The following is a 25,743-nucleotide window of genomic DNA, read 5'->3' as shown; positions in this document are numbered from 1 at the left end:
GGGCGGCCAAGGCTCATTGATGCATGTGGGGAGCGAAGGCTGGCCCGTGTGGTGCGATCCAACAGACGAGCTACTGTAGCTCAAACTGCTGAAGAAGTGAATGCTGGTTCTGATAGAAAGGTGTCAGAACACACAGTGCATCGCAGTTTGTTGCGTATGGGGCTGCGTAGCCGCAGACCAGTCAGGTTGCCCATGCGGACTCCTGTCCACTGCCGCAAGTGCCAACAATGGGCACGTGAGCATCAGAACTGGACCATGGAGCAATGGAAGAAGGTGGCTTGGTCTGATGAATCATGAGTTCAAGGTGTTGACTTGGCCTCCAAATTCCCCAGATCTCAATCCAATCGAGCATCTGTGGGATGTGCTGGACAAACAAGTCCGATCCATGGAGGCCCCACTTCGCAACTTACAGGACTTAAAGGATCTGCTGCTAACATCTTGGTGCCAGATACCACAGCACACCTTCAGAGGTCTAGTGGAGTCCATGCCTCGACGGGTCAGGGCTGTTTTGGCGGCAAAAGGGGGACCTACACAATATTAGGCAGGTGGTCATAATGTTATGACTGATCGGTGTATAGTAATGTGCAGTAACACACTGCACAGTACCATACAGTAGACATGCCAATTTTTCTTGAATAAATTACTCAAGTTCTCAAGTTGGATGGGCACCATTGGTTAACGGCAACTTTCAAGTCTTGCCACAGATTCTAAATTGGATTTGATTGGGCCATTCTAGGACACTAAGGTTTTTGTTTTTAAACCCCTCCAGTGTAGCCTTGGCTTTGTGTTTAGGATCATTGTCTTGCTGCAGATACCGGCAAGACAGGACAAACACAGGCTGGGCAAAAGGGGTCATCGTGGTCACAAGCAAGGGTTGGGCATTCAAGCAAACAGAGAATCAGAGGATGTCTAAGGTCGTGGTCGAGAGGTAAAGCCGGAGGTCGAGGATTCAGCGATTATTAAAGACAAGGGGATACTGCTCAGAGTTGTAGTGGATACTGACAAAACTTTGCATTGAATGAGAGTCAGGGAGCTATTTATAAAGACCGGTAGGAGACGCAGTAAGTGAGTAATCAGCATGCTAGTTGTGAAGATTGCATGAGTGACTGATTGAAATTGGGAGAGGAGACAGGTATGAAGAGGGCAATTATACTGTATTTACCCTCTTTCAATCTCTATATTAAATTCAGAAACACATCCAGCCCTACATTTAGGCACTTACTATACCACATCCTGTGCAGTCCAATAATACTGCTCCTCTACTTTTCATAGATAGACAGAAGGACTGACACACTGAAACATATACAGGAGTCTGTGTACCCAGCATCCTTTTCTCTACTGTCGGTACAAATGTAAAAGTGTGTCAAATAATTAACTCATCACAACAACACAACAACAATCCCTGCCAACGTTAAATACACAATTCGTACCCTGACAACCTAGTTACCTACATTATTTATGTAATTAAATTTGCATATATCTGAACTTTTCCAAAATGTGCCCTTTGTAGGGTGCATAGATTAAAATACATTTTATTTTCAGAGGACCGTTGTGTCTTTTTTATAACCTATGTGTATCTTAGAAGCCTCCAAACGGGGGCAGTATAAGCCTATTCACAGCTAGAAACTGTGCAAAGAATTAACGAACACCAGGACAATAATACAAACGTAAATGACAGGGAGGCACCGTCACAAAACACTGGTCCATAATTAAGAAGATTTAAAAATAGCGCAATTTGCATCAGTAGTATAATGTAAAGTCATGTTTTATTGTTTTGAGTTTATTTTTATCAGCTTTGTTTAGATTACTATTTTTGTTTTACACTGGCACTGAGAGAGAGAGAGAGAGAGAGACAGAGGGGAGGGTAAGGTGGGGGCGACATGGGGAGACAGAAATAAGGGAACATTAAAAATAATCTTTTTGGCAGAAGAAATTAAAGGAGTGAAAGAACAGGGGGAGGAGGAAAGGAAGATAGAATAAGCAAATAGATAGATAATGAGAGAAAGAGGTAAAAAGGTGAGGAGGAATGGAACAGGGTGAGAAAGGGACAGTGTAAGAGAGAAAGACAGAAGGGGGGATAGGGGTGAGAGAGAGTGAAAGTGGGGAATTGGACATAGACTCCCTCCACCCCCCACCCCTCTCTCTCTCACACACACACAGTAATTAAACCACTGTGATCAAGGGATTAATTAAGTACAGATTGTGGGGGCTCATGGTTGGGCTGGTGGACGGAGGTTGGGGGATGGCAGAGCGGGGAAACAGATGGGCTCTGTGTATGTTTCTCCTTCTGCTCCCTCACTGAGATACTCTGATTTCCACACACTGATCGCACAGATATACACACTGACATACACACTAACACTAATATACACTACTACACTGCTCTACACTACACTGTTACATTACACTACACTATTCTGCACTACATTGCACTATATTACACTTTAATACGCTGCACTACCCATTACACTACACTACACCACGCGGCACTACACTTTTCTGTACACGCTGCACTGTACTTCTATATTAGACCCTTGCCTAATCAATATCTTGAAATCAGCCCTCTGATGAATCTCGTCTATCCGGATAATTGTGGAAATGCTAGGCAGACTGAAACACACACACTGACATACACAGTGACACACACACACACACACTCACAAATGCCCACTCTCTCTCACACACAGTGACGCTGTCAAACTCTCACAAGGTTTCTAAGAATAAGTATTTTTTGGAAAGGAGATTTTTAGAACAAACATCATTGATTCCAGGACTGATATAGACCAGACAGGGGGTTTGGGGTTCAGATTATACATCACAGCCCCCCCCCCAGAGTAGCAGATTAAAAATAGAAACTTGTAAATTCTGCAATGCCATTCTGAAATCCTCTATCTTAAATATTATTATTACTCCATCCTTATAAGTATTACAGCATACACCGATCAGCCATAACATTATGACCACCTGCCTAATATTGTGTAGGTCCCCCTTTTGCCGCCAAAACAGCCCTGACCCGTCGAGGCATGGACTCCACTAGACCACTGAAGGTGTGCTGTGGTATCTGGCACCAAGATGTTAGCAGCAGATCCTTTAAGTCCTGTAAGTTGTGAGGTGGGACCTCCATGGATGGGACTTGTTTATCCAGCACATCCCACAGATGCTCCATTGGATTGAGATCTGGGGAATTTGGAGGCCAAGTCAACATCTTGAACTCGTGATTCATCAGACCAGGCCACCTTCTTCCATTGCTCCGTGGTCCAGTTCTGATGCTCACGTGCCCATTGTAGGCACTTTCGGCAGTGGACAGGGGTCAGCATGGGCACCCTGACTGGTCTGCGGCTACGCAGCCCCATACGCAACAAACTGCGATGCACTGTGTGTTCTGACACCTTTCTATCAGAACCAGCATTCACTTTTTCATGCCATGATAACGAGATTATCAATGTTATTCGCTTCACCTGTCAGTGGTCATAATGTTATGGCTGATCGTGTATATTACACACACATTGCACACACAATGCACATGCAGTACAACACACATCAGCCTTGTGTTCTTGCTGACTTCTAGTCAGTCATTAACTCCTGGACCATTTCTGCCTTTACTGCAACAAACCAATATTGTTTTATATATGATAAAAGATGTATGATCCTTATATTTTGTATATACCAATATATTTAATTTAAATTGATTTTATATGTTGAAAATAAATGGTTGAAATTAACCTCACCTTATAGTTGGAACATGTCAAATGAATGAAAGGATTAAAGATGAAAATAGATTATAAATATATCCCATATATTTAATTTATGAGGGAACAAAACAATAGCATAAGGGAAATATAAGGATCAAAAATCAAATATTCAAAATATATTTTATAATACTAAATCATTTGTCCCATATAGGTTTGGAAGATTAATGTTATATTACAGCTAATATGTCACAGGTAACTTTGTTTTCAGATCATCTTGCATTGCACACCAGTGGCCTTTCGTGACCTCTGGGCTGTCCCAGCGCACTGTACAGAGGTCACACTTCAGGGACACAAAAGACACTAGTATTATATTGAAGTGAAGCCTTATAAGCCCCAATTTTTTGAGCATGAGTATTTATTAAATGTATGATTACGCAGAAAAGATGTATTCATAGAAACATAGTTTACTGGAGTGTAGATTTTTTTTTCTATGGAAGAATGCACTACAGATGATTTTCATAAACAACTTAATCGCAAATGTCAACAGGGTTGCAGTACAGCTCTGTCTGCATAATATGACGTCCATCTTGGCATAATTTCCTCCGGTGCTCACAGTACTGTAGTGTGTAGTTAGCTGATGCTCTTACTGCTGTTTTTACACAGAATGATTCTCATTTCCACTCAGTTCACTAGAACGTTTCATGCTGTACAGAATCACTAAACATTAGCCTTGTGTTATATCATATTGTACTACAATGCAATCTACTATACTATACTATACAATATATACAATTTACTATACAATATACTACAGTGCAGGTAGTATAGTCAACTACTATAGTATGGTGAAGTATGGCTTTCTACAACATAATGTAATAATGTAATTAAAAAGCTGTAATCAGTTTTATTATTAACTGAAATCTGGAAAACAAAATACCGTACAGCACGTGGACTTTTCATCATGTCTGTGCATTAGGAAAAACCTGTCACTGATTTATTACACACAGAACATATATACAAAAAATTGCATTTCACATTTCAATATTATATTTTCTTTTAGCACACACCCTTATCCAAGGCAACAATATATCGCCTTATTTTTACTTACAATTACCCATTTATACAGCAATCTAGGTAAAGCAACTTGCTGCATTTTTTTAATAAGTAAAGTATATATTATTTATTTTAAGTATATTTTAGTCTGTAATCCATATATTTATTGTTTATGTTGAATATATATTGAAACAATTAACCTCACAATATATCTACCACTTACACGATATACATATGGGTTACAATTTAAGTAAATCCCATATATGGTAAATACATGTATACAAATGAGACGAAATAAAGAATAAAATAACCACGCATTTCTACCATATATAAAAAAAAGTATTATTGTTCTCTATTGGTCCTGAGGTCCGTAAGAATCTATAAGAAGGCAATTGGCTGTAAAACGTGGCAAATGAATAAGGTTATCTCATTGAGGACAGTTAGAACAGCAGTAATATAAGCCCAACTGTAAACAGTGCAGTAAAGTGTATCAGCTGTGTGTAGAGAGAGAGAGCCGTACTGTGACTGTATCGGCCCCAGAGATTTAAACTGGAGCTCCGATTTTGGCAGTTTTTAATATTGACTGTGTGTTGATTGCGTGTGTGTGTGTGTATGTGCTGGCGTGTGCGACTGCATGTGATTGTGTGTGCGTGTGTCTGTGAGCTTTTGGAAATGTCAACATGACACCAAGTCTCCGAAATAAGCCTCCCCATCTCACATATTCCCTTCCTCTCCCCCCTCTCTCTGTCAGTGCAGTGTTAATGTCAGTGAGTCTGTACTGGGCTATATTAACCCTCTCTAAGCCTCTTTCTCTATTCCTCTCCCTCTAGACTTCTCTCTCTCTATTTCTCTCTCAGTGCAGTGTTAATGTACTGTAGTGTCCAGTCAGTCAGTGTGTCTGTACTGTATTAACCCTCTCTCTCAGTGCAGTGTTAATGTACTGTAGTGTCCAGTCAGTGTGTCTGTACTGTATTAACCCTCTCTCTCTCAGTGCAGTGTTAATGTACTGTAGTGTCCAGTCAGTGTGTCTGTACTGTATTAACCCTCTCTCTCAGTGCAGTGTTAATGTACTGTAGTGTCCAGTCAGTCAGTGTGTCTGTACTGTATTAACCCTCTCTCTCTCAGTGCAGTGTTAATGTACTGTAGTGTCCAGTCAGTCAGTGTGTCTGTACTGTATTAACCCTCTCTCTCTCAGTGCAGTGTTAATGTACTGTAGTGTGCAGTCAGTGTGTCTGTACTGTATTAACCCTCTCTCTCTCAGTGCAGTGTTAATGTACTGTAGTGTCCAGTCAGTCAGTGTGTCTGTACTGTATTAACCCTCTCTCTCTCAGTGCAGTGTTAATGTACTGTAGTGTCCAGTCAGTCAGTGTGTCTGTACTGTATTAACCCTCTCTCTCTCAGTGCAGTGTTAATGTACTGTAGTGTCCAGTCAGTCAGTGTGTCTGTACTGTATTAACCCTCTCTCTCTCAGTGCAGTGTTAATGTACTGTAGTGTCCAGTCAGTGTGTCTGTACTGTATTAACCCTCTCTCTCTCAGTGCAGTGTCAATGTACTGTAGTGTCCAGTCAGTCAGTGTGTCTGTACTGTATTAACCCTCTCTCTCTCAGTACAGTGTTAATGTACTGTAGTGTCCAGTCAGTCAGTGTGTGTGTGCTGTATTAACCCTCTCTCTCTCAGTGCAGTGTTAATGTACTGTAGTGTCCAGTCAGTGTGTCTGTACTGTATTAACCCTCTCTCTCTCAGTGCAGTGTTAATGTACTGTAGTGTCCAGTCAGTCAGTGTGTCTGTACTGTATTAACCCTCTCTCTCTCAGTGCAGTGTTAATGTACTGTAGTGTCCAGTCAGTGTGTCTGTACTGTATTAACCCTCTCTCTCTCAGTGCAGTGTTAATGTACTGTAGTGTCCAGTCAGTCAGTGTGTCTGTACTGTATTAACCCTCTCTCTCTCAGTGCAGTGTTAATGTACTGTAGTGTCCAGTCAGTCAGTGTGTCTGTACTGTATTAACCCTCTCTCTCTCAGTGCAGTGTTAATGTACTGTAGTGTCCAGTCAGTCAGTGTGTCTGTGCTGTATTAACCCTCTCTCTCTCAGTGCAGTGTTAATGTACTGTAGTGTCCAGTCAGTCAGTGTGTCTGTACTATACTGTCTTGTTCCCCACCTCAATCAGTCAGTGTCTGTATTTAACCTCCTCTTCCTCTCTCTCTCCCTTCCCTCTCTTTCTCTCACTACCCAATCCCCCCCCCTTCTATTTAACAACAGATGGGCTGGGAAATCCATCTATCTCTCTCTTCCTCCCTCCTCCCGCGCTTTCTCTTTCTTTCTCTCTCTTTCGTCAGGAATCCACGCACGTCAGTGTCAGTGTCTGAGTCACTCTCTCTTTTTCGCTCCCTCGCTCACACTCCTCCTACAGCAGAATGGCATCACTCATTTACAAGGATCGCAGACTGACAGACAGGCAGACGGTCTGACAGACGCACGGAAATGGCTAGACCATCTGTGCCGAGGCGGGGGACAGACACACAGATAGACACAGACCGAAAACGACACACAGACTGACAGAGAAATTCAAACACAGACAGACAAACAGACACTGACATACAGACAGGCAGAGACAGATACACAGACATGCATTGACACTCAGACACAAAGAGAGACTCACACACAGAAGCACTGACTTACAGAGAGACTCACAGACACACACAGACTGACAGAGAGACTCAAACACAGACAGACACACACTGACACACAGACAGACAGAGACAGATACACAGACACACCATTGACACTCAAACACAAAGAGAGAAACACAGAAAACAGTGAGCCACACAAACTTACAGAGAGACTCAAATACAGACAGACACGCACAGACTGGTATACGGACACACAGACAGAGAAGAACACAGACAGGCACACAGTGAGACTCTTACACAGACACACACAGAGACACAGAGAGACTCACAGACGAAGAAACCCAGACTGAGAGACTCACAGACACACAAGCAGATACACATAGAGACAGATTGACACAGGTAAAAAGTGATATATATGGAGAGCATGAGCTACAAAGAGGCAGAGAGAGAGGGAGAGACACAGAGAGACAGACACTGACAGACAAGACAGGGAGACAGAGAGCCACATAGACAGAGAGAGGGAGACACATAGAGAGAGACAGCACGTCTTGTGGAAACTGAGAAAGAGAACGCAAGAGATGGACAGTAGAAAAGGAGACAGGAAGAGAATAAGATATGCACACAGAAATCGATAGAGAGAATACCAGAAAGAGTGAGGGATAAAGAGACTGACAAAGAGAAACTGAAAGAGACAGAGAAACTAACAGACAGAGTGAGACAGACAGACACACACACAGACAGAGAAACAGACTGACAGACACACACACAGATGGACAGGGGGAATGGGACATACACACACAAACAGACATGCAGATACAGATATAAGATAAACTGAGCTAATTTACATAAATCAACTTAATTGAAACTAACACACACACATGCATGCAAACTCCCAAAGCTTGGAGAATTCCTCGAATCCATCTGCCCCCTCTCTCAAGCCATCCCTTCGTCTTCTCTACCTCTCTCTCGCTCTCACACCCCCACACTCTCCCCCCTACAGAGCAGGTCTGGAGTCGTATCTCTCTCTTTCTCTCTCCCACACTGACACGCACAGACACACTCTGACCTGCACAGACACACGCTGTTAAGGCATAAGGGAGTACTGACTCAGTAACGCACAGTAACGCGCTGTGCTGTGCATGATCGCCAGAGATTCCAAATGGTCACGAAGCATCTCTTCCATTTATGTTAGTGTTGTGTGTTTTTGATTTTTTTCAATTAAATCAGGGAATACCCATCTGGAACACACACACACACATATATATATATATATATATATATATATATATATATATATATATATAATAATAAATTATGTATGATCTTTCTATTTCTCATATACCAAAACTAGCCTTAGAAATTTATTTAGATCATTTACAAATAAGTTTTAGTCTGTAATCCCTACATTTTTGTATTAAAATATATGAAAAAGTAACTATATTTGGTATATGGGAAATACAAGGATCATTCATCATTCACCATACACTCAAATATATATATATATATATACACTCACCTAAAGGATTATTAGGAACACCTGTTCAATTTCTCATTAATGCAATTATCTAACCAACCAATCACATGGCAGTTGCTTCAATGCATTTAGGGGTGTGGTCCTGGTCAAGACAATCTCCTGAACTCCAAACTGAATGTCTGAATGGGATAGAAAGGTGATTTAAGCAATTTTGAGCGTGGCATGGTTGTTGGTGCCAGACGGGCCGGTCTGAGTATTTCACAATCTGCTCAGTTACTGGGATTTTCACGCACAACCATTTCTAGGGTTTACAAAGAATGGTGTGAAAAGGGATAAACATCCAGTATGCGGCAGTCCTGTGGGAGAAAATGCCTTGTTGATGCTAGAGGTCAGAGGAGAATGGGCCGACTGATTCAAGCTGATAGAAGAGCAACTTTGACTGAAATAACCACTCGTTACAACCGAGGTATGCAGCAAAGCATTTGTGAAGCCACAACACGTACAACCTTGAGGCGGATGGGCTACAACAGCAGAAGACCCCACCGGGTACCACTCATCTCCACTACAAATAGGAAAAAGAGGCTACAATTTGCACAAGCTCACTAAAATTGGACAGTTGAAGACTGGAAAAATGTTGCCTGGTCTGATGAGTCTCGATTTCTGTTGAGACATTCAGATGGTAGAGTCAGAATTTGGTGTAAACAGAATGAGAACATGGATCCATCATGCCTTGTTACCACTGTGCAGGCTGGTGGTGGTGGTGTAATGGTGTGGGGGATGTTTTCTTGGCACACTTTAGGCCCCTTAGTGCCAATTGGGCATCGTTTAAATGCCACGGCCTACCTGAGCATTGTTTCTGACCATGTCCATCCCTTTATGACCACCATGTACCCATCCTCTGATGGCTACTTCCAGCAGGATAATGCACCATGTCACAAAGGTCCAATCATTTCAAATTGGTTTCTTGAACATGACAATGAGTTCACTGTACTAAACTGGCCCCCACAGTCACCAGATCTCAACCCAATAGATTATCTTTGGGATGTGGTGGAACGGGAGCTTCGTGCCCTGGATGTGCATCCCACAAATCTCCATCAACTGCAAGATGCTATCCTATCAATATGGGCCAACATTTCTAAAGAATGCTTTCAGCACCTTGTTGAATCAATGCCACGTAGAATTAAGGCAGTTCTGAAGGCGAAAGGGGGTCAAACACAGTATTAGTATGGTGTTCCTAATAATCCTTTAGGTGAGTGTATATATATATATATATATATATAGTTGTTTGTTCCATTGAGTAGTAGCATATTCATTTATTTCTCTCTCTCTCCGTTTCTTTCAGTCAGTCAGTCAGTCAGTCAGTCAGCCGGTCAGTCAATCATTGTATCAGTCAATCAGCAAATATCAGAAAGACAGGATTGGATTTAAAAGAGAATTTAAATTGTAAAGACAGAAAGGGGCATAAAATGACACATTTCTAATTAAACAAATGATCACTCTACTGTATTATAGCTCTCATTCAGGTCTGCATTTGCTCATAGAATAAACAAGAAAGAAAAAGAAAGAAAAAAGAAAAAAGAAGATGTAACACAGTTGGTCGTGAACCTGAGAAGAAAACACACACACTGAAAGTTTGTTGTGTGAGCTTTGTTAATACTGCGAGGGAGGGACAACAAGTACAGAGAGAGAGACCGAGGGATAGAGAGGAGTCAGGCACGTGGAAGTGGATTTCCTCCCAGAGAGAGAGAGGGAGGCAGAGAGGGAGCGAGGGAGTGTGGAGAGGTGACATGTGGGCTGTGTGAGAGTGTGCTAAGAGGGAAACTCTGACAGCCATTGACAGACCTGGCTGCTCTGTGTCACTGCATGTGTGCGAGTGTGTGTCTGTGTGTCTTTGTGTGTGTATGTGTAAGGCTCTGTGTGTATGTTTCTTTGTGTATGTGTGTCTTTTTCTGTATGCTTCTGAGGGTCTGGCTATAAGTGTGTGTGTTTCAGTTGGTGTGTGTGTGTGTGCGTGTGTTTGTGTGTTACTGGGAATGTATTACTGTCCAAATGGGGACAGAATGTGGGAAAGTGTCCTAGTAATAGAGTGACACAACTCCACAGTCTTCTGAAACAATGGTATTGTGGGGTCAACCCTTTATAACAAAGTTTCGAAGTGCTTCAGCCACACACTGCCTGAAAACAACAAGTGACCCTAGAATAGAGGGAATCTCCTGTAAAACAAATAAATAAATATATATAGTGTATATATCTCAATATGTGTTTGTGTATCAATGTGCGTCAGTGTTTTTTATGTCAATGTAAGTCAGTGTGTCTCAGTGCATATAAGTTATTGTCAGTGTATCTCTGTGTGCAATTGTGTCAGTGTATCTCAGTATGTCTGTATTTCTGTACATCAGTGTGTGTCATTGTGTGTTTGTATATCAGTGTATGTCAGTGTTTGTGTATCTCAGTGTGTGTGTGAGGGAGAGGGGGAGGTGTTCTGATACAAAACAGTGTCTCTCTCTCTCTCTCTCTCTCTGTCTCGCTCTGCCTCTCTTTCTCTCTCAGTTTCCGGCACGAAAGTGACATTTCAGCTTCCTCCTCTCCTCTCCTCCCCGCGCCTTTGATTCATCCCTCCATCATTATCCACTATTCATCAGTTCGCCTCTCTGGTTATCTATGTGCCTGGCCAATCCCCCCCCACCCCCCCACCCCACCCCACGTGTGCCTCTCTCTCTCTCTCTCTCTCTCTCTCTCTATCTCTTCTCTCTCTCTCTCAGCCTGCTTGTTTTTTCCTGTTTCTTGGAGCACTTCCTTCCCTGTGATGAATCCCAGAGATCGTTAAAGGTTCTGCACTGCCAGAGGAGAAGAGAGAGAGAGAGAGAGAGAGAGAGAGAGAGAGAGAGAGAAAGGAGGAGGGAGAGGATAATATAGACAGTACAGACATACGGACAAACTGGACACTACAGTACAAGGGCAGCAGTGCGGAGTAGTGGCCAGGGCTCTGGACTCTGGGTTCATGGATTTAATCCCAGAGAGGTGACTCTGCTGTTGTACCCTTGAGCAAGGTACTGAACCTACATTGCTCCAGTTCAAACCCAGTTGTATAAATGGGTAATTGTATGTAAATAATGTGATATACAACAATTGTAAGTTGCCCTGGATTTAGGCTGTGGAGGGAAATCAGAGCACCCAAAGAAAACCCATGTGAAAATGAGGAGACCAGGCTCACTACATAAGCAAAATGAAACCCAGATACCAGGAGCTGTGAGGCAGCACAGCTAACCACTATAGTTGTTATTATTATATTTGCTTCCATTGCAATGTGAAGTATTTTATATATCTTAGACAATCTTACGATATCTCCCAATAGGGTCTGTAGTAACAGTGCAGTAGAATAGTGCCGTTACAATAGGGGGCTGTAGTAACAGTACAGTACAATAGTGCTGTTACAATAGGGGGCTGTAGTAACAGTGCAGTACAATAGTGCTGTTACAATAGGGGGCTGTAGTAACAGTGCAGTAGAATAGTGCCGTTACAATAGGGGGCTGTAGTAACAGTGCAGTACAATAGTGCTGTTACAATAGGGGGCTGTAGTAACAGTGCAGTAGAATAGTGCTGTTACAACAGGAAACAGAGAGAGGCGTTAGTGCGGGCTATATAAGGCAGTGGCTGTAACGGTGTCTCACAGTGCTTTGCCGCCTACGAGCTGTATACAGTGTTGGAAAATGTGAGTGACTGAAACACTATATAGAGCCAAAGTAACTGGATATACAGGGTTAATGCTCTCTCTATATATCTCTCTCTGTGCAGTGTTAATGTACTGTGGTGGCCAGTAAGTCAGTCAGTCTGTAGTGTGTTAACCCCCCAGACAGGCAGTCAGACAAACAGTGCTCAGTTCATTTCCTGCAGTAAACAGTTTAAGAGGCTGACATCTGACATCTTAAGAGTCTTAAGGACTTTATAAAAGAGCATCGCTTGAGGATTGAGTGAAATAATTAAAACAACAGGAACACAAATCGCTGCTCTTTAATGGGGACCATCTGTGCTGGATTAACACTCACTGAGAGAGATACACACAGAGACATTCTCCATTGGGCTGAACTGAGCTCAATGGCTTATATTGCATTATACTGTACTGTACTCCACGGTACTGTACTGCATTTTCCTGTTCTACACTGTACTGTACTGTTCTGTATTGCTGTGCACTATACTGTACTATCATGTAGTGTAGGGTACTGCATTGTATTATAGTCATTATTTATTTCTAAATAGACTCCCTTAGCAGAGCAACCTGCAGTGTTGTTTTCACGATAAACCTTTTCAGAGCATTACAAAGTGCAGTAAATGCAATCAGTACAAATAACAATAAGCACACATCCTAATACAAATCATCTAACAAGAGCAGATGCAATACAGTTAACTCCCAGGTATGTGCTAAAAATACATAAGTAATCAGGACTATAGTTTAAATAGAAAAGTCCATAAGACAATGAGTGCTGAGCTGTCCATGGGATAAGGCTGCGCTATCACAGGTTTAACACATGTCTTGAGATGTACTGTACTGTACTCTTCTAGTGCTATTCAGGGAACTATTCTGTTCTGCACAGTACTGGACTGTACACAGTGTACTGGACTGCACTGTATTGGGTTGTACTGCACTGTAGTTGTCTGGACTGATGTGGTCTGTAGTGTACTGGATTGATCAGCACAAAACTATACTGCAATTTAGTGTATTATACTGTACTACACAGTCTTGTGTTATATTTTACTGTACTGATCTGTATTGCACTACACTTGACTATTAGGTGCTTTTACACTTCCGTTTCTGATTTGATCTGATCGAACATTTGATTAGGATCAGTGGTGTTGCGTTTACACTGCCATTTGATCAGGATCAACTTTCAGCCTCCACAAGGGTCTTCGCAGGTGCACTGGCAGTCAAGTCCAGACTTATATTTATTTATTTATTAAATTAGTCCTTTAGAATTCTATATCAAAAAATATTCTAACATAAAGTAACAAGCCATTTAGTGTTAATTTTCACAATATTGTATTTATAATAACGGAAGTAGGGAAGTGTTCTCCCATCTGCTCCACTGGTGCAGGTCTGCCGCCTGTCTTTAAACAAGTGCCGCCGCACTGGCTTGTAAGTCCACACTTAATTATATGTATATTTTCAATTAGTCCATCAGAACACAGAGCTATATCGAAAATGGTCTTTATCTCGTTACCAATTATTCTACCAAGTAAAACCAATGCATGTGCCTATTCTTTCACAACTGAAGCATCTAAAATAATATATACAATTATATGTTTTTGCTAACATAAAATAAAGGCATTTACTGTCAATGTTAACTATTTTATTTATTATAAGGGAAGTAGGGAAGTGTTCTCCTATCTGCTCCACTGATGTGAAGCCTGTTTGTCTGCCCTGTCTATAAAACACGCCGCTGCAGTGCATGCTGGAACTTGAGCCAGTGGAGCGTTTACACTGCCAGGATCAAATGCTACCGATGCACCTGATCCTGATACCGATGCATTTGATCACAAATCAATCAGATCAGAAAACGCAGTGTAAAAGCGCCTATTGTCAACTGTGCAGGACTATACTGTACAGGACTGGGCTCTATGCACTATATTCTGCTTCCCTATATTATACTGTACTTGTATTAAATCTTTATAAACCTAACAGCATTAGATTGGACTGGACTGCACTACAGTGTACTGTACCGAGTGACTTTACACTGGCCTGTACTTTACTGTAGTGTAATAAAATGTACTGTACTGTGCATCACTGTACAGGATAGCATACAATTGTACTTTTTACACTGTAACCTGTTGTACAGCAGTATAAGTGTTACTATTGCACACAATGTACTACCTAAATTGCAAAGTACATCTTGTGTACCTAACTGCTCTGTATTGTGTGATTAATATGTTAATATGTTAATATGTTAATATGAAGAGGGACTCTTATGGTCCTCTCAATCAAACTGCATGATGACCTCTTTTGGAAAAGAGACATCATTCACATGATGTATTAACATTATACATTAAACACATAAGGATCAGGCACAGAAACAGTGAACAAAATGTTTATTTTCGTTCGATATAACAACCAACCCCCCTTCTCCCATCTAAACATGTTTTGGTTCAGGATCCGCTGTAACTGACCTAAAGCAATCCATCTGTGTTGTGTTTTTATGCTAGTTAAATGTATTGAAACAATTAATTAAAAACAAATGTACATTCTATGAAACTTGTACCACTAGTGTCCTGAAATGTCGTTGATGACTGAAGAATGTTTAAATACTGATAAATCTCTGCACATGATGACATTTATACACAACATTATATAGTTATAGGTTATAGGTATAGGAATGTTTGGAAATGCTGCTCTGTGATTGGCTGGTTTCTCATGTGTGATCGATAATGCACTATAGTGAGACTTTATTGCATTGTACTGAATTGCAGGTCTATGCAATACTGTGTTGATACTAGTGCCTTAATTATTTTCTTTGACCTCATCCACTTCCCTTTATCAAATCCTCAGCCTTTTCTTTATCCTTCTCTAAATGTCTGTACTTCAGGTGTATTTGTAAAGTACACTGCAGTACAGTACAGTGTCTGTACTCCAGGTATATAAATTCAGAACAGTCCAGTGGGTTCAGTCAGTGTCTGTACTCCAGGTGAATACTTTATCAATTATCTATACTTCATTATTTGTGATTTCATGTCACAGTAAATTATGTTGGATAGACAGATAGATAGATAGATAGATAGATAGATAGATAGATAGATAGATGATAGATGGATAGAGCATATACTTTTGAAACTAGTAAAGAGTACTGCACACATATGTATTTTTTAAACCAAAGAACATTTATTGTTTTTTGTCTTTCATTTTTTTTGAAAATTTTCTTAAAATCCAAAACAACAAAGAATATATTTTTTTATATATATTATTCTTTTCGATTCACAACCAAACAGATATCACTGCATTCAAAGTCAGGGTTTTAAGAAACACACACACACAGTCACACGTATTACAATAGGATTCACACAGTTTAAAGAGCACCTGCCCCGACCACAATGGCTGCCGGGGCGAGCAGGTTTTTGACCTCACCAACATGGCTGCTGGCAAGAGGCTATGGGAAGGTGGCATGACCTGGCCAAATGGGCAGACAAAGGGTGAGAATACTTGACCTCACCAAGATGGTCACCAACAGGTTCTGGATGAAAAACTCCAACTTGACCTCACCAATATGGTGGCCAACATGAACTTGTATGAAAAAGTATTCAAAACAAAAATAAAACAATAGTAATTTTGACCTGCCCAAAATGGTGGATGTGATTGCATCCAATTAAAAAGAAAAAAGTACAAAAATAAAATAATCTAAAAATATATTCAAAGCAGTTGAAAGCAAAGTTGAAATGCAAACATACATAAATATCACTCAATGTATAACAGTAAACAGTTTAGTCATACACATAGAATGAAGTCAGTTGAAAACAGATTAGACTCAAATGAACTACTTTAGTTCACGTTGCTGTGAATTATTAACTCTCTCTTGCACTTTGCTGTCTATCTTCCTTCCTTCTTCCCTTCTCTATCTCCCCTCCTCTCCTGTCCCCTTCATATCCTCCCAGTCTCCTCTTTCTATACCATCTCCTTCTCTTCCACTCTCCCTCCTCTGTCCCTTTCCTTCACTCCAAACTTTCTATCCTTCTAATTCTCTGCTGTCTTTCTCTGTCCCCCCCCTCCCTATTCCTCTCTTTCTCTTGTCTCCCATTTCCCTCTGTGTACCCTTCCAATCCTGTTTTCCTATTTTCCTCTAAGGGTTCTCTCTCTTTCTCTACCTCCCTCCAGATTACACATTACTGTGTACAGTATAGACCAGCAGAGCATTTCTAACAAAAACCTGCAGAGAGGAGAAAGAGAACAGAGGAACGAGGGAACATAAGACAAAGGAACAGAAGGAAGGAAAGTGACATATGCCCAGTGTGATTGTATGTGTGTGTGAATATTTATTTGTCTGTGTGTGAATTTATCTATCCTAGTGTCCATGTGTCTGTGTATGTTATGTGTATGTATGTGTGTGTGGGGTGGGGGGGGGGAGGCACATCAATCCGCCCACTCCCCCCTCCCACAATTCACTAGGGGGTGTTACAGAGATGCACTTTGTTGGAAGAGAGGGAGAAAGAGAGAGCGTGTGGGAGGGGAAAAAAGGAGACTGACTGACATTTTCAAGGAGCAAAGAAATAAAGGAAGGAAGAAGACAGCAGGTCTCTCTTCTCACTCTTTCAGCATGTCTCTTTCGTTTTTCAGTCTGTCAGTCAGTCAGTGTTCAAGTCAGTAAGTCAGTGGTGTATCAGTCAATCATTCAGTCAGTCAGTCAGTAAGTCGGTGTATCAGCCAGTCGCTCAGTCAGTCAGTCCGTGTATCAGTCACTCAGTCAGTCAGTTACTCAGTCAGTGTATCAGTCAGTCAGTCAGTCACTCAGTCGCTCAGTCAGTGCATCAAGCAATCAGTCAGTCAGTCGCTCAGTCAGTCAGTCAGTCAGTCGCTCAGTCAGTGCATCAGTCAATCAGTCAGTCAGTCGGTCAGTCACTCAGTCAGTGTATCCGTCAGTCAGTCAGTCGCTCAGTCAGTCACTCAGTCAGTCGCTCAGTCAGTCACTCAGTCAGTCAGTCAGTTGCTCAGTCAGTCAGTCACTCAGTCAGTGCATCCGTCAGTCAGTCAGTCGCTCAGTCAGTCACTCAGTCAGTCGCTCAGTCAGTCACTCAGTCGCTCAGTCAGTCACTCAGTCAGTCGTTCAGTCAGTCAGTCAGTCACTCACTCAGTCAGTGCATCCGTCAGTCAGTCAGTCGCTCAGTCAGTCACTCAGTCAGTCGCTCAGTCAGTCACTCAGTCAGTCAGTCAGTCGCTCAGTCAGTCATTCAGTCAGTCAGTCAGTCACTCACTCAGTCAGTGCATCCGTCAGTCAGTCAGTCGCTCAGTCAGTCACTCAGTCAGTCAGTCGCTAAGTCAATGCATCAAACAATCAGTCAGTCAGTGCATCAGTCAGTCAGTCAGTCACTTAGTCCATCGCTCAGTCAGTCAGTCAGTCAGTCATTCATTGTATCAGTTACTCAGTCGGTCAGTCGGTCGATCAGTCAGTCACCTTATCAGCCAATCAGTCAGTGTATCAGTTGGTGTAGTCCTCTGTCAGTGCCACAGTCAGACAGGCTGTCACAGTAGTCCATCATTCGGTTTGTCAATCAGTCCATTAATCCATTGGTTAGTCAGTCAGTCAGTCAATCCATTAATCCAAAAGTCAGTCCATTAGTCCATTGGTCCATCACTTAGCCAGCCAACCAATCCACTTGCCCAGTGATCCCAGTTTCCAACCACTCCAGGGACCTCAAGGCGATGGTGGGGTGGCAGTTCACAGTCCCACAATCCACTGGTGCAGTGGGCCACAGTCCTGGTGAATGCTGGAGGAAGCGAGGGGAGGAGGGGGAGGGGGAGGTTTGTAGTAAAATAAAAGGGTGGATTGAGAGAAAGGAATATCCAGTTGAGTAAAAAAATAAACGCTTTAAATTAAATGTTCCCACTGTTTTAGTCTCAATCCGTGAGTTTAAGCTTTAACGGCTTTTGGAAATGTCCCACAATGCACATTCATCAAAATGTGAGGGTTGTACACCCAGCAATTCTCAAGACTTCAGGAATCAATGAAAGGAAAATTGAAAAATATATAATTAAGAAACAGAATCAGAAAACATAAAGGGGTAAACAAATAGAGTATACATTACAAATACACTGAGTAAAAAGAAGATGGTTAAAAAATCTTAATAAAAAATTACTTAAAGATTGGTTCCCAATTTTAAGCCATCCTGGCCGTTACACTGCGAACGATCTGGATTTGGACTAGTTAATAGTGCCGGTATATTATCTAGAGTCCAACTAGTTAATTCGTGGATCAGTGTAACGCCTTGTGCACCCTGTAATGTTCCCGCTGCCTATTGGCTACTCTATCTGCAACATCTGTTCCCGCCTCTGCGGTTATCATGTCGGTCTATTGTTGGGACCTGTGTCCACGTGTCTCGTGTTTCTATCATGGGAGTTTGCAAATGATTATAATCAGGATTTAAAAAAATAGAGAGAATTCATAGAGCATGAACAGCGAATACAAAGACGACCATCGCACGGCACCTAGTACGGTTTAAAAATATAGACTGTGTAAATATATTGTCTATATATATATCTTTATATATATATATATATTTATATAGATCTGAACGTATGTACAAGTGTTTCAGCATGTACAGTACGGTACTACCGTGTCTGTACTGCATTATTGTCAAATGAGCGCATTCTACAAAATATTTGTGTATTTATTTTGTCAGTGCGGAGCCAATGTACCCTACTGCTGCCTCCAGGGAGTCCGTTTGGCTGTCCTGAACTGTCTGTCTCTCTCAGTACAGTCTTAATGTACTGCAGTGTACAGTCAATACTGTAATGTATTAACTGTATCCTCTAATCTCCAGAATCTTCTGTATTAACCAGAACTTGCTGAGGCATTTCCATTATTAAAGATTGTTTTCTTTCTTTCTCTGTTGTTCTTTCTTTTTCTCTTTACTTCTCTTGTGTTTCTGTATAGCACTCAGAATCGACCTGGTTAGTAGTAATAGTATTTTTATGTGCATGTACCAGGAACAATTGCATATTTCTCCGTGTTTACGAATGGATTAGTTCAATTTCAGTAAAATGCATAAGTAGCTCGTCTTAAAATTTTGAAGGCTGCGTTGAAAATGCAAGATGACAAGTAACTATCTAAAATAGCGAAATATAGACTACTACTGTTGGTGTTTTAGAAAATAGTAGTAGGAGTAGCAGCCAGTAGCAGTAGCTGCAACAGTAGTAGCATAATTACTACTTGTTTGTTATTAGTAGCAGTTGCAGCAATATGAGTAGTAGCAGCTACTAATCAGTATAGTGGCAGAAATAACAGTAGTTGAAGTAGAAGTAGCAGTCATAGTAGTAGTAGAAGCAGAAGTAACAGTGCTTCTTTGTAGAAATAGTTGTAACAGTAGAAGTAGTTGCAGGAGCAGCAGTAGCTGTAGTAGGAAAAGTAGAAGTAGCAGTAGTAGTAGCTGTAGTAGGAAAAGTAGAAGTAGCAGTAGTAGTAGCTGTAGTAGGAAAAGTAGAAGTAGCAGTAGTAGTAGCTGTGGTAGGAAAAGTAGAAGTAGCAGTAGTAGTAGCTGCTAGTGGTAGCGACAGCAGGAGTAGCAGTCAAAGTAGTAGAAGTAGCAGTAGAAGCAGGAGCAGTCATAGTAGTAGTAGTAGTCGTCGTCACTGAAGTAGTAGAAATAGTAGTAGTCGTCATTGAAGTAGTAGAAACAGTAGTAGTCGTAGCTACCATAGTAACAGTAGCAGTAGTAGTAGTAGCTACAGCAGTAGGAGTAGTAGTAGCAGTCGTAGAAGCACTAGTAGTAGCAGTAGCAGTACTAGTCATTATAGATTCAGTGCTAACAGTACTAGAATGATGGATATTTGTACTTATAGCTGTAGCAGTAGCAGAAACTGTACCAGCAGTAGCTGTATTACTACCAGCAGTAACAGTAATAGTACTAACAGTAGCAGAACTGTCAGTCCCTATACGAGAACTATCGTTAGCCTCTCCTATGACAGCTGTGGCTAGTTAGCTACAGCCCCCCACTCTCAGTACCACCAAACCCACTTCCCACTCAGAAATAATCCCCCTTATCCCCTCTACACCCCCTTCTCCCCCCTGCCCCTCCCCTGCCCCTGTCTCGCCAGGGCTGAAGGGAGAGAGAGAGAGAGAGAGAGAGAGAGAGAGAGGAGAGAGAGAAACTCAGGGGTTACAATCTTTCAAGCCATTATTGAGTCTGAGTGGGAATCAAAACGAGTGGGTAGGTGGGCGATAGAGAGAAATAGAGTTATAAGTAGAGAGATAGGGAGAGAGAAAGAGAAAGGGATTCTTTGGGTTGGTCTTAGGGGAATTCAGCCATAGAGGAGATGGAGGGAGAGGGCGAGGAAGGCGAGGGGTAGGGGGTGGCGGAAGAGGAGCAGGAGAAGTGAAAAAGGGGAGGGCGAGAGGGAATGGGAGGAGACGGCAGAGGAGGAGGCGGGGTTGTCAAAGCCAGGGGGGCACTCTAACTCGAAGCAGCGCACTGAGGAGGCATCTTCACTGCCATAGTTGGCCCAGTACTCCTCCACGTCGATCTTAGGCAGGGCAGCTTCCTCTTCTCCCATCTCATACTTGGAAGAAGGAAAGGAGGAAGAGGCGGAAGAGGAAGAGGAGGAGGGGGGGAGGGAGTGGAGGGGTTTGACTGGAGAGGAGGAAGAGGATGAGAAGGGGAAGGCCTTGAAGGTCTCAGAGGTCTTCCCGAAGATGCCCTTGGAGTTGGACACTGGCTTGGCTTTGGAGAACCACCACCGGGTCTTGGTGCTGAAGGTAGTTGTGGTGGTGCCAGCCAGGGAGCCTGGATCAGGGAGCGGGCAGGTGGCGAAATCCATCTCCCGGAGGAAGCGGAGATCCAGGCCGCGCTTGGGGGAAGGAGAGGAGCAGACCAGCTCTGAGCTGGACACCCTGGTTTTGCGGAAGTACTCCCAGAGGGGACGAGCCTCACAGCCACAAGACCAGGGGTTGCCGTTGAGCCTCAGGAACTGGACTGAAGACGTGTCCCTCAGCACCTGCCCGGGCAGCTCAGCCAGGGAGTTGTTGAAGAGGAAGAGGATGGTGAGGCGGCCCAGATCTCGGAAGGCCTTGCGGTTGACCTGTCGGACGCGGTTTTCGTGCAGCAGGAGGCGGTCCAGGTTGACCAGGCCTCTGAAGACATTCTCAGAGAGAACTCGGATACGGTTGCTGTGGAGGAAGAGGTGGGTGAGGTTGACCAGGTCGGAGAAGAGGTCGTCTTGGAGGTGGTGGAGCTGGTTCTCCTGCAGGTAGAGGAACTGCAGGCTGTAGAGCTTGTGGAAGAGGTCATGGGGAAGGGTGGACAGGCCACAGCGGTGCATGTGCAAAGCCTGCAGGCGCTCCAGGCCCCGGAAGGCCCCCCCGGACAGGCGGGTCAGCTGGGGGTTATCTCCCAGGTCTAGCTCCTCCAGCTCCCGAAGCTCGCTAAATGCCCCTGCTTCGATGGACGAGATGTTGTTGGAGTACAGCCACAGCACCTGGGGGGAGAGGATGAGAGGGAGAGACAGGGGTGGTTAGTTTACAACATGGTAGAGCACAGTGCAATACAGTACAGTATAGCACGTGCAGTTGTACACCATACACACAATCCACACTTTCTCCCTGTGTCTCTCAGTACCTGGGTCTCGAAGCCAAAGGAGTCGGCGCGCAGCTCGGTGATGCGGTTGTTCTGCAGGAAGACGCGCTGCGAGTCAAAGGGGATCCCCGCCGGGACGGAGGTGAAGTTCTGTGACTGACAGCTGACCGTCATGGGCGAGGGGTAGCACACACACAGTCGTGGGCATGGAGCAACGGGTAGTGGCCGGCACAGCACACACCAAAGCACCAACCACAGAGTCATACCACCTGAGACACAGAGATAGGGAAGAAATCAATAGTTTCAATCAACTTCAGTACAATCAAAAGTGAGATCTTGACAGTTCTTGAAAGGACTGAGATTTACACAGCATCAGCTGCTTACAATAACCGTTGTTGTTGTTTTGTTTTTTTTCAATTGCAAGGTTTGAAAACTTTCCACTACAACCAAATCAAAACCTGGCGTATTTATGAAACTCCAAATACATGGCGGAAAGTAATATAAAACGCGTCCTTCTCGGAAGCGAAACAAACAAACTGGCCGACACTTGCACTGTAACCTATAGAAACTACAAGTTATCTTAGCCGGACTTCATTAACGCAGTCACGCAAAATCCCCAAATTTAAACCTTTTTCTCTGTCCCCGATTGGCGTCACAGCGCAGTAACTGTAGCCGACATGGTGAATTATTGAGCGGGGCAGAGGCTATTGAGGGTCTGGTTACCGGAGACAATGCGCCGCTCCCCATTGAGGAAAAACAAAATGACCCGAGTCGGTACAATGAGCGCCGGGAAGTTTCCACCGACTTTGTGAGGCGAGGTCACGACTGTGTTCTGTATCGGGATGTTCATGTGTGTGTGTGTGTGTGTGTGTGTGTGTGTGTGTGTGATCTCAGTTTTATTAAGCTGAAGCAGGAGCGTCCACTCTACACAGAGAGTTGTAGGAGTCTGTATCACAGACACTCTCGTCAATACAAATAAAGACTTATAATATTGCTATTGCTTCTACTGCTACTAGTTTTGCTTTTACTACTACTAACCAATTCTATTAAATTCGTAGCAGTAGAATGAGTAGTTGTATCATTAGCAGTAAAAGTAGCAGTTCATGTTTCCAGTGGTATAATACTGCTAGCCCACTAGCGCTTGTTTCAACTGTCACTACAGCTAATATTGCATCCATAGCGTTTCTACTGCTGCTATCTGTAACAATCAATGGGCTGCTACACACTGCTGTAGTGCTGTCTGGGACCCTGGCAGCTCCAGAACACTTCTACCGCAAACTGCATTAGTGAATTAATCTGAATTAAATCAGACCGTCAGTCTGTCAATCAGTTATTGACGCTTTTACAGTCCAGATTATTACTAAGAGGAAGGAGTGTAAAAGATAGACATGCAGAAGAAGCGAGATTGCAATAGAGAGCAGGGAGAACGCAGGATAGGACAAAGGGCAGAACGAATAGACAGCAGCAAAGCAAGAAAGAAGAACAAAGCTCTAAAAACACATTTGTAAACTTGATCAAATTCTGTGTTTGTTCAAGGACTACACAATTGTGTGTTAAAATTCACCAAAGCACAACACAATAATGTGTCTTTTTAACACAAGACAGTGTCAGTTGGTTGTGATACAAATACACGTTAATGTGCTAAACAGACACTGTTGTGTTGCGGTCTGGTAAATCTGAACAGTTGTGCTGTGCTTGAACAAACACAGAATGTGTTAACTTCAACAAATTAGTTCTGAGAGAAAGAAAGCAAATGCTGAAAACATTGTCCATGTAAAGAAAGAAAGAAAGAAAGAAAGAAAGAGGAAAGATCCTTGCCCTGGTTTTACTTGTGCTTGTTATGTTGTATTACGATCAACAGCTTTCCATTAGAAAGGCGACCTGTTGAGTATTTTCCCCACGCTGGCACAGCAGACACACGCCTGAACTAGGTCCATGGCAGCGCGGAAAGATGCCTGTATTGCTGTACAACATGTCCTATATCTGTCTGGTTTCATATTTAACTGCACAACACCAGGCTACTTTATTAATTGTAATAGAGGTCGACTCACTTCAATAACTTTCGAAGAACTAAATGAAATCTACGATGATAATGATCATAATCATCCACATCATAATACGCTCATCCATAATACACAGAACTAGAATAATGTATTTACTTAGCCTACTTTAAAAATACATAAGCCTCCAGTAATAATAATAAGCAAACATGCGCTGGATAACACAAGAAACACATGTTTAAAATGCATCCCAACAATAATACACTAGATTTCATTACAAGCAGACTAATATGAAAACTTACTTTTGAAGTTGCGAGCGGTGAAGCGCCGGCTCCTTGCTGTCGAGCGCGATTCCATGTCTGTCCAAAGCCGGGAGCGAGTTAGCCTGAGGCGGGCGGCACTGCGTGCTATCTGCGCTGCGGGTCCGCTCTGGATGGAGACACGCTGGGCCGAGCCGGAGACTGCGAGCCGGTGAGTGCCGATGGGAACTGCGCAGCCCGAGTTATAGTGCCGCGCTGCCTACGGGCGGGGGGCAGCGGCTGCTCCTACACGCACTCGCCGGGTCAGGACTGAGCGAGGGCGGGGAGAGGGGGGTGACGGCGCGATGCCCGCTGATGACGGAGCGCTGAGCCGGTTTGCAGTCGGAAAAGGGAAGAGGGGGGGGGGGGGGGCGGGAATAGAGAAGTCAAGATGCTTGTTTTTTTTTTTTTGGCATCACATTTTTTTTCTTTTACTCCTTTCTTTTTTCCGTCTTTCTTTCTTTCTTTCTTTCTATGGTTAGGTCTCCCTCTCTTTTATCTCTTTCACTTCCACTTCTTTCAAAAAGGTTGAGAGAGAAAGAGATGGGGATATCTTATAATAATAATAATAATAATAATAATAATAATAATAATAATAATAATAATAATAATAATAACATCTCCAACACTCACAACAACAACAACAACAACAACAACAATAATAATAATAATAATAATAACAATAATTAGAAATCTACACCACTACTACTACTACTACTACTACTACTACTACTAATAATAATAATAATAATAATAATAATAATAATAATTGTGTTGTTTTTATATTTTTAAATAGTTTGTTTCTTCTTCTTCTTAGTCTTAGTGTTCCTATTAGTGTAACCTATTTCCTTTAATTCGTTTCAGAATTAAGGAGCTATATTAATCTGTAATGTATTGTATTGTATTTTACACAGATACAAATATTCTAACTAAGGAATTCTCCCCATTATTCAGTTTGTCCAGACGGAAAGTACACGGACATATAAGCACATCTAACAAAATACTGCACTGCAATATACTGTCAAATTTCAGTCCTGACGCACCTGTTTCCTGGGGTAGCGGCCCTTGTCCCGGGCAGACACATTGCCATCCCTAGGCCTCTCACCTGGAGGGACAGAGCACACGCAGCGACACCCGGCGGCCAGTTAGCTACTGATTCCCTTTATTTTTAGTAATTAATATTATTGATTGATTTATTGATTGATTGATTAAATATTATGTATGTATTAATTTTTGACTGGTTTATAATACACTATTCTTGACTGGGTTGTAATTCATTGGATTGTAATACACTGTACTGGACTACACTGGACTCAATTATAGTATACTGGACT

General features: G+C 42.5%; 1 protein-coding gene across 1 annotated transcript; it reads right to left on the bottom strand.

Annotated features, from left to right (window-relative positions):
• Positions 1-20,629: 20,629 nt before the first annotated feature.
• On the bottom strand, positions 20,630-24,664 carry rtn4rl2a (reticulon 4 receptor-like 2 a). Its single transcript, XM_066717925.1, has 3 exons — positions 24,413-24,664; positions 22,153-22,379; positions 20,630-22,012 (listed from the first exon to the last, which is right to left on the bottom strand). Exons 1-3 carry the CDS (start codon positions 24,465-24,467, stop codon positions 20,840-20,842), a joined length of 1,455 nt encoding a protein of 484 aa, XP_066574022.1. The 5' UTR covers positions 24,468-24,664; the 3' UTR covers positions 20,630-20,839.
• Between the last annotated feature and the right edge of the window lie 1,079 nt (positions 24,665-25,743).

This window comes from Amia ocellicauda, chromosome 12 (assembly GCF_036373705.1).
Source record: "Amia ocellicauda isolate fAmiCal2 chromosome 12, fAmiCal2.hap1, whole genome shotgun sequence".
In the NCBI taxonomy this organism is placed as follows: Eukaryota; Metazoa; Chordata; class Actinopteri; order Amiiformes; family Amiidae; genus Amia; species Amia ocellicauda.
This window is presented reverse-complemented; position numbering and strand designations above follow the sequence as displayed.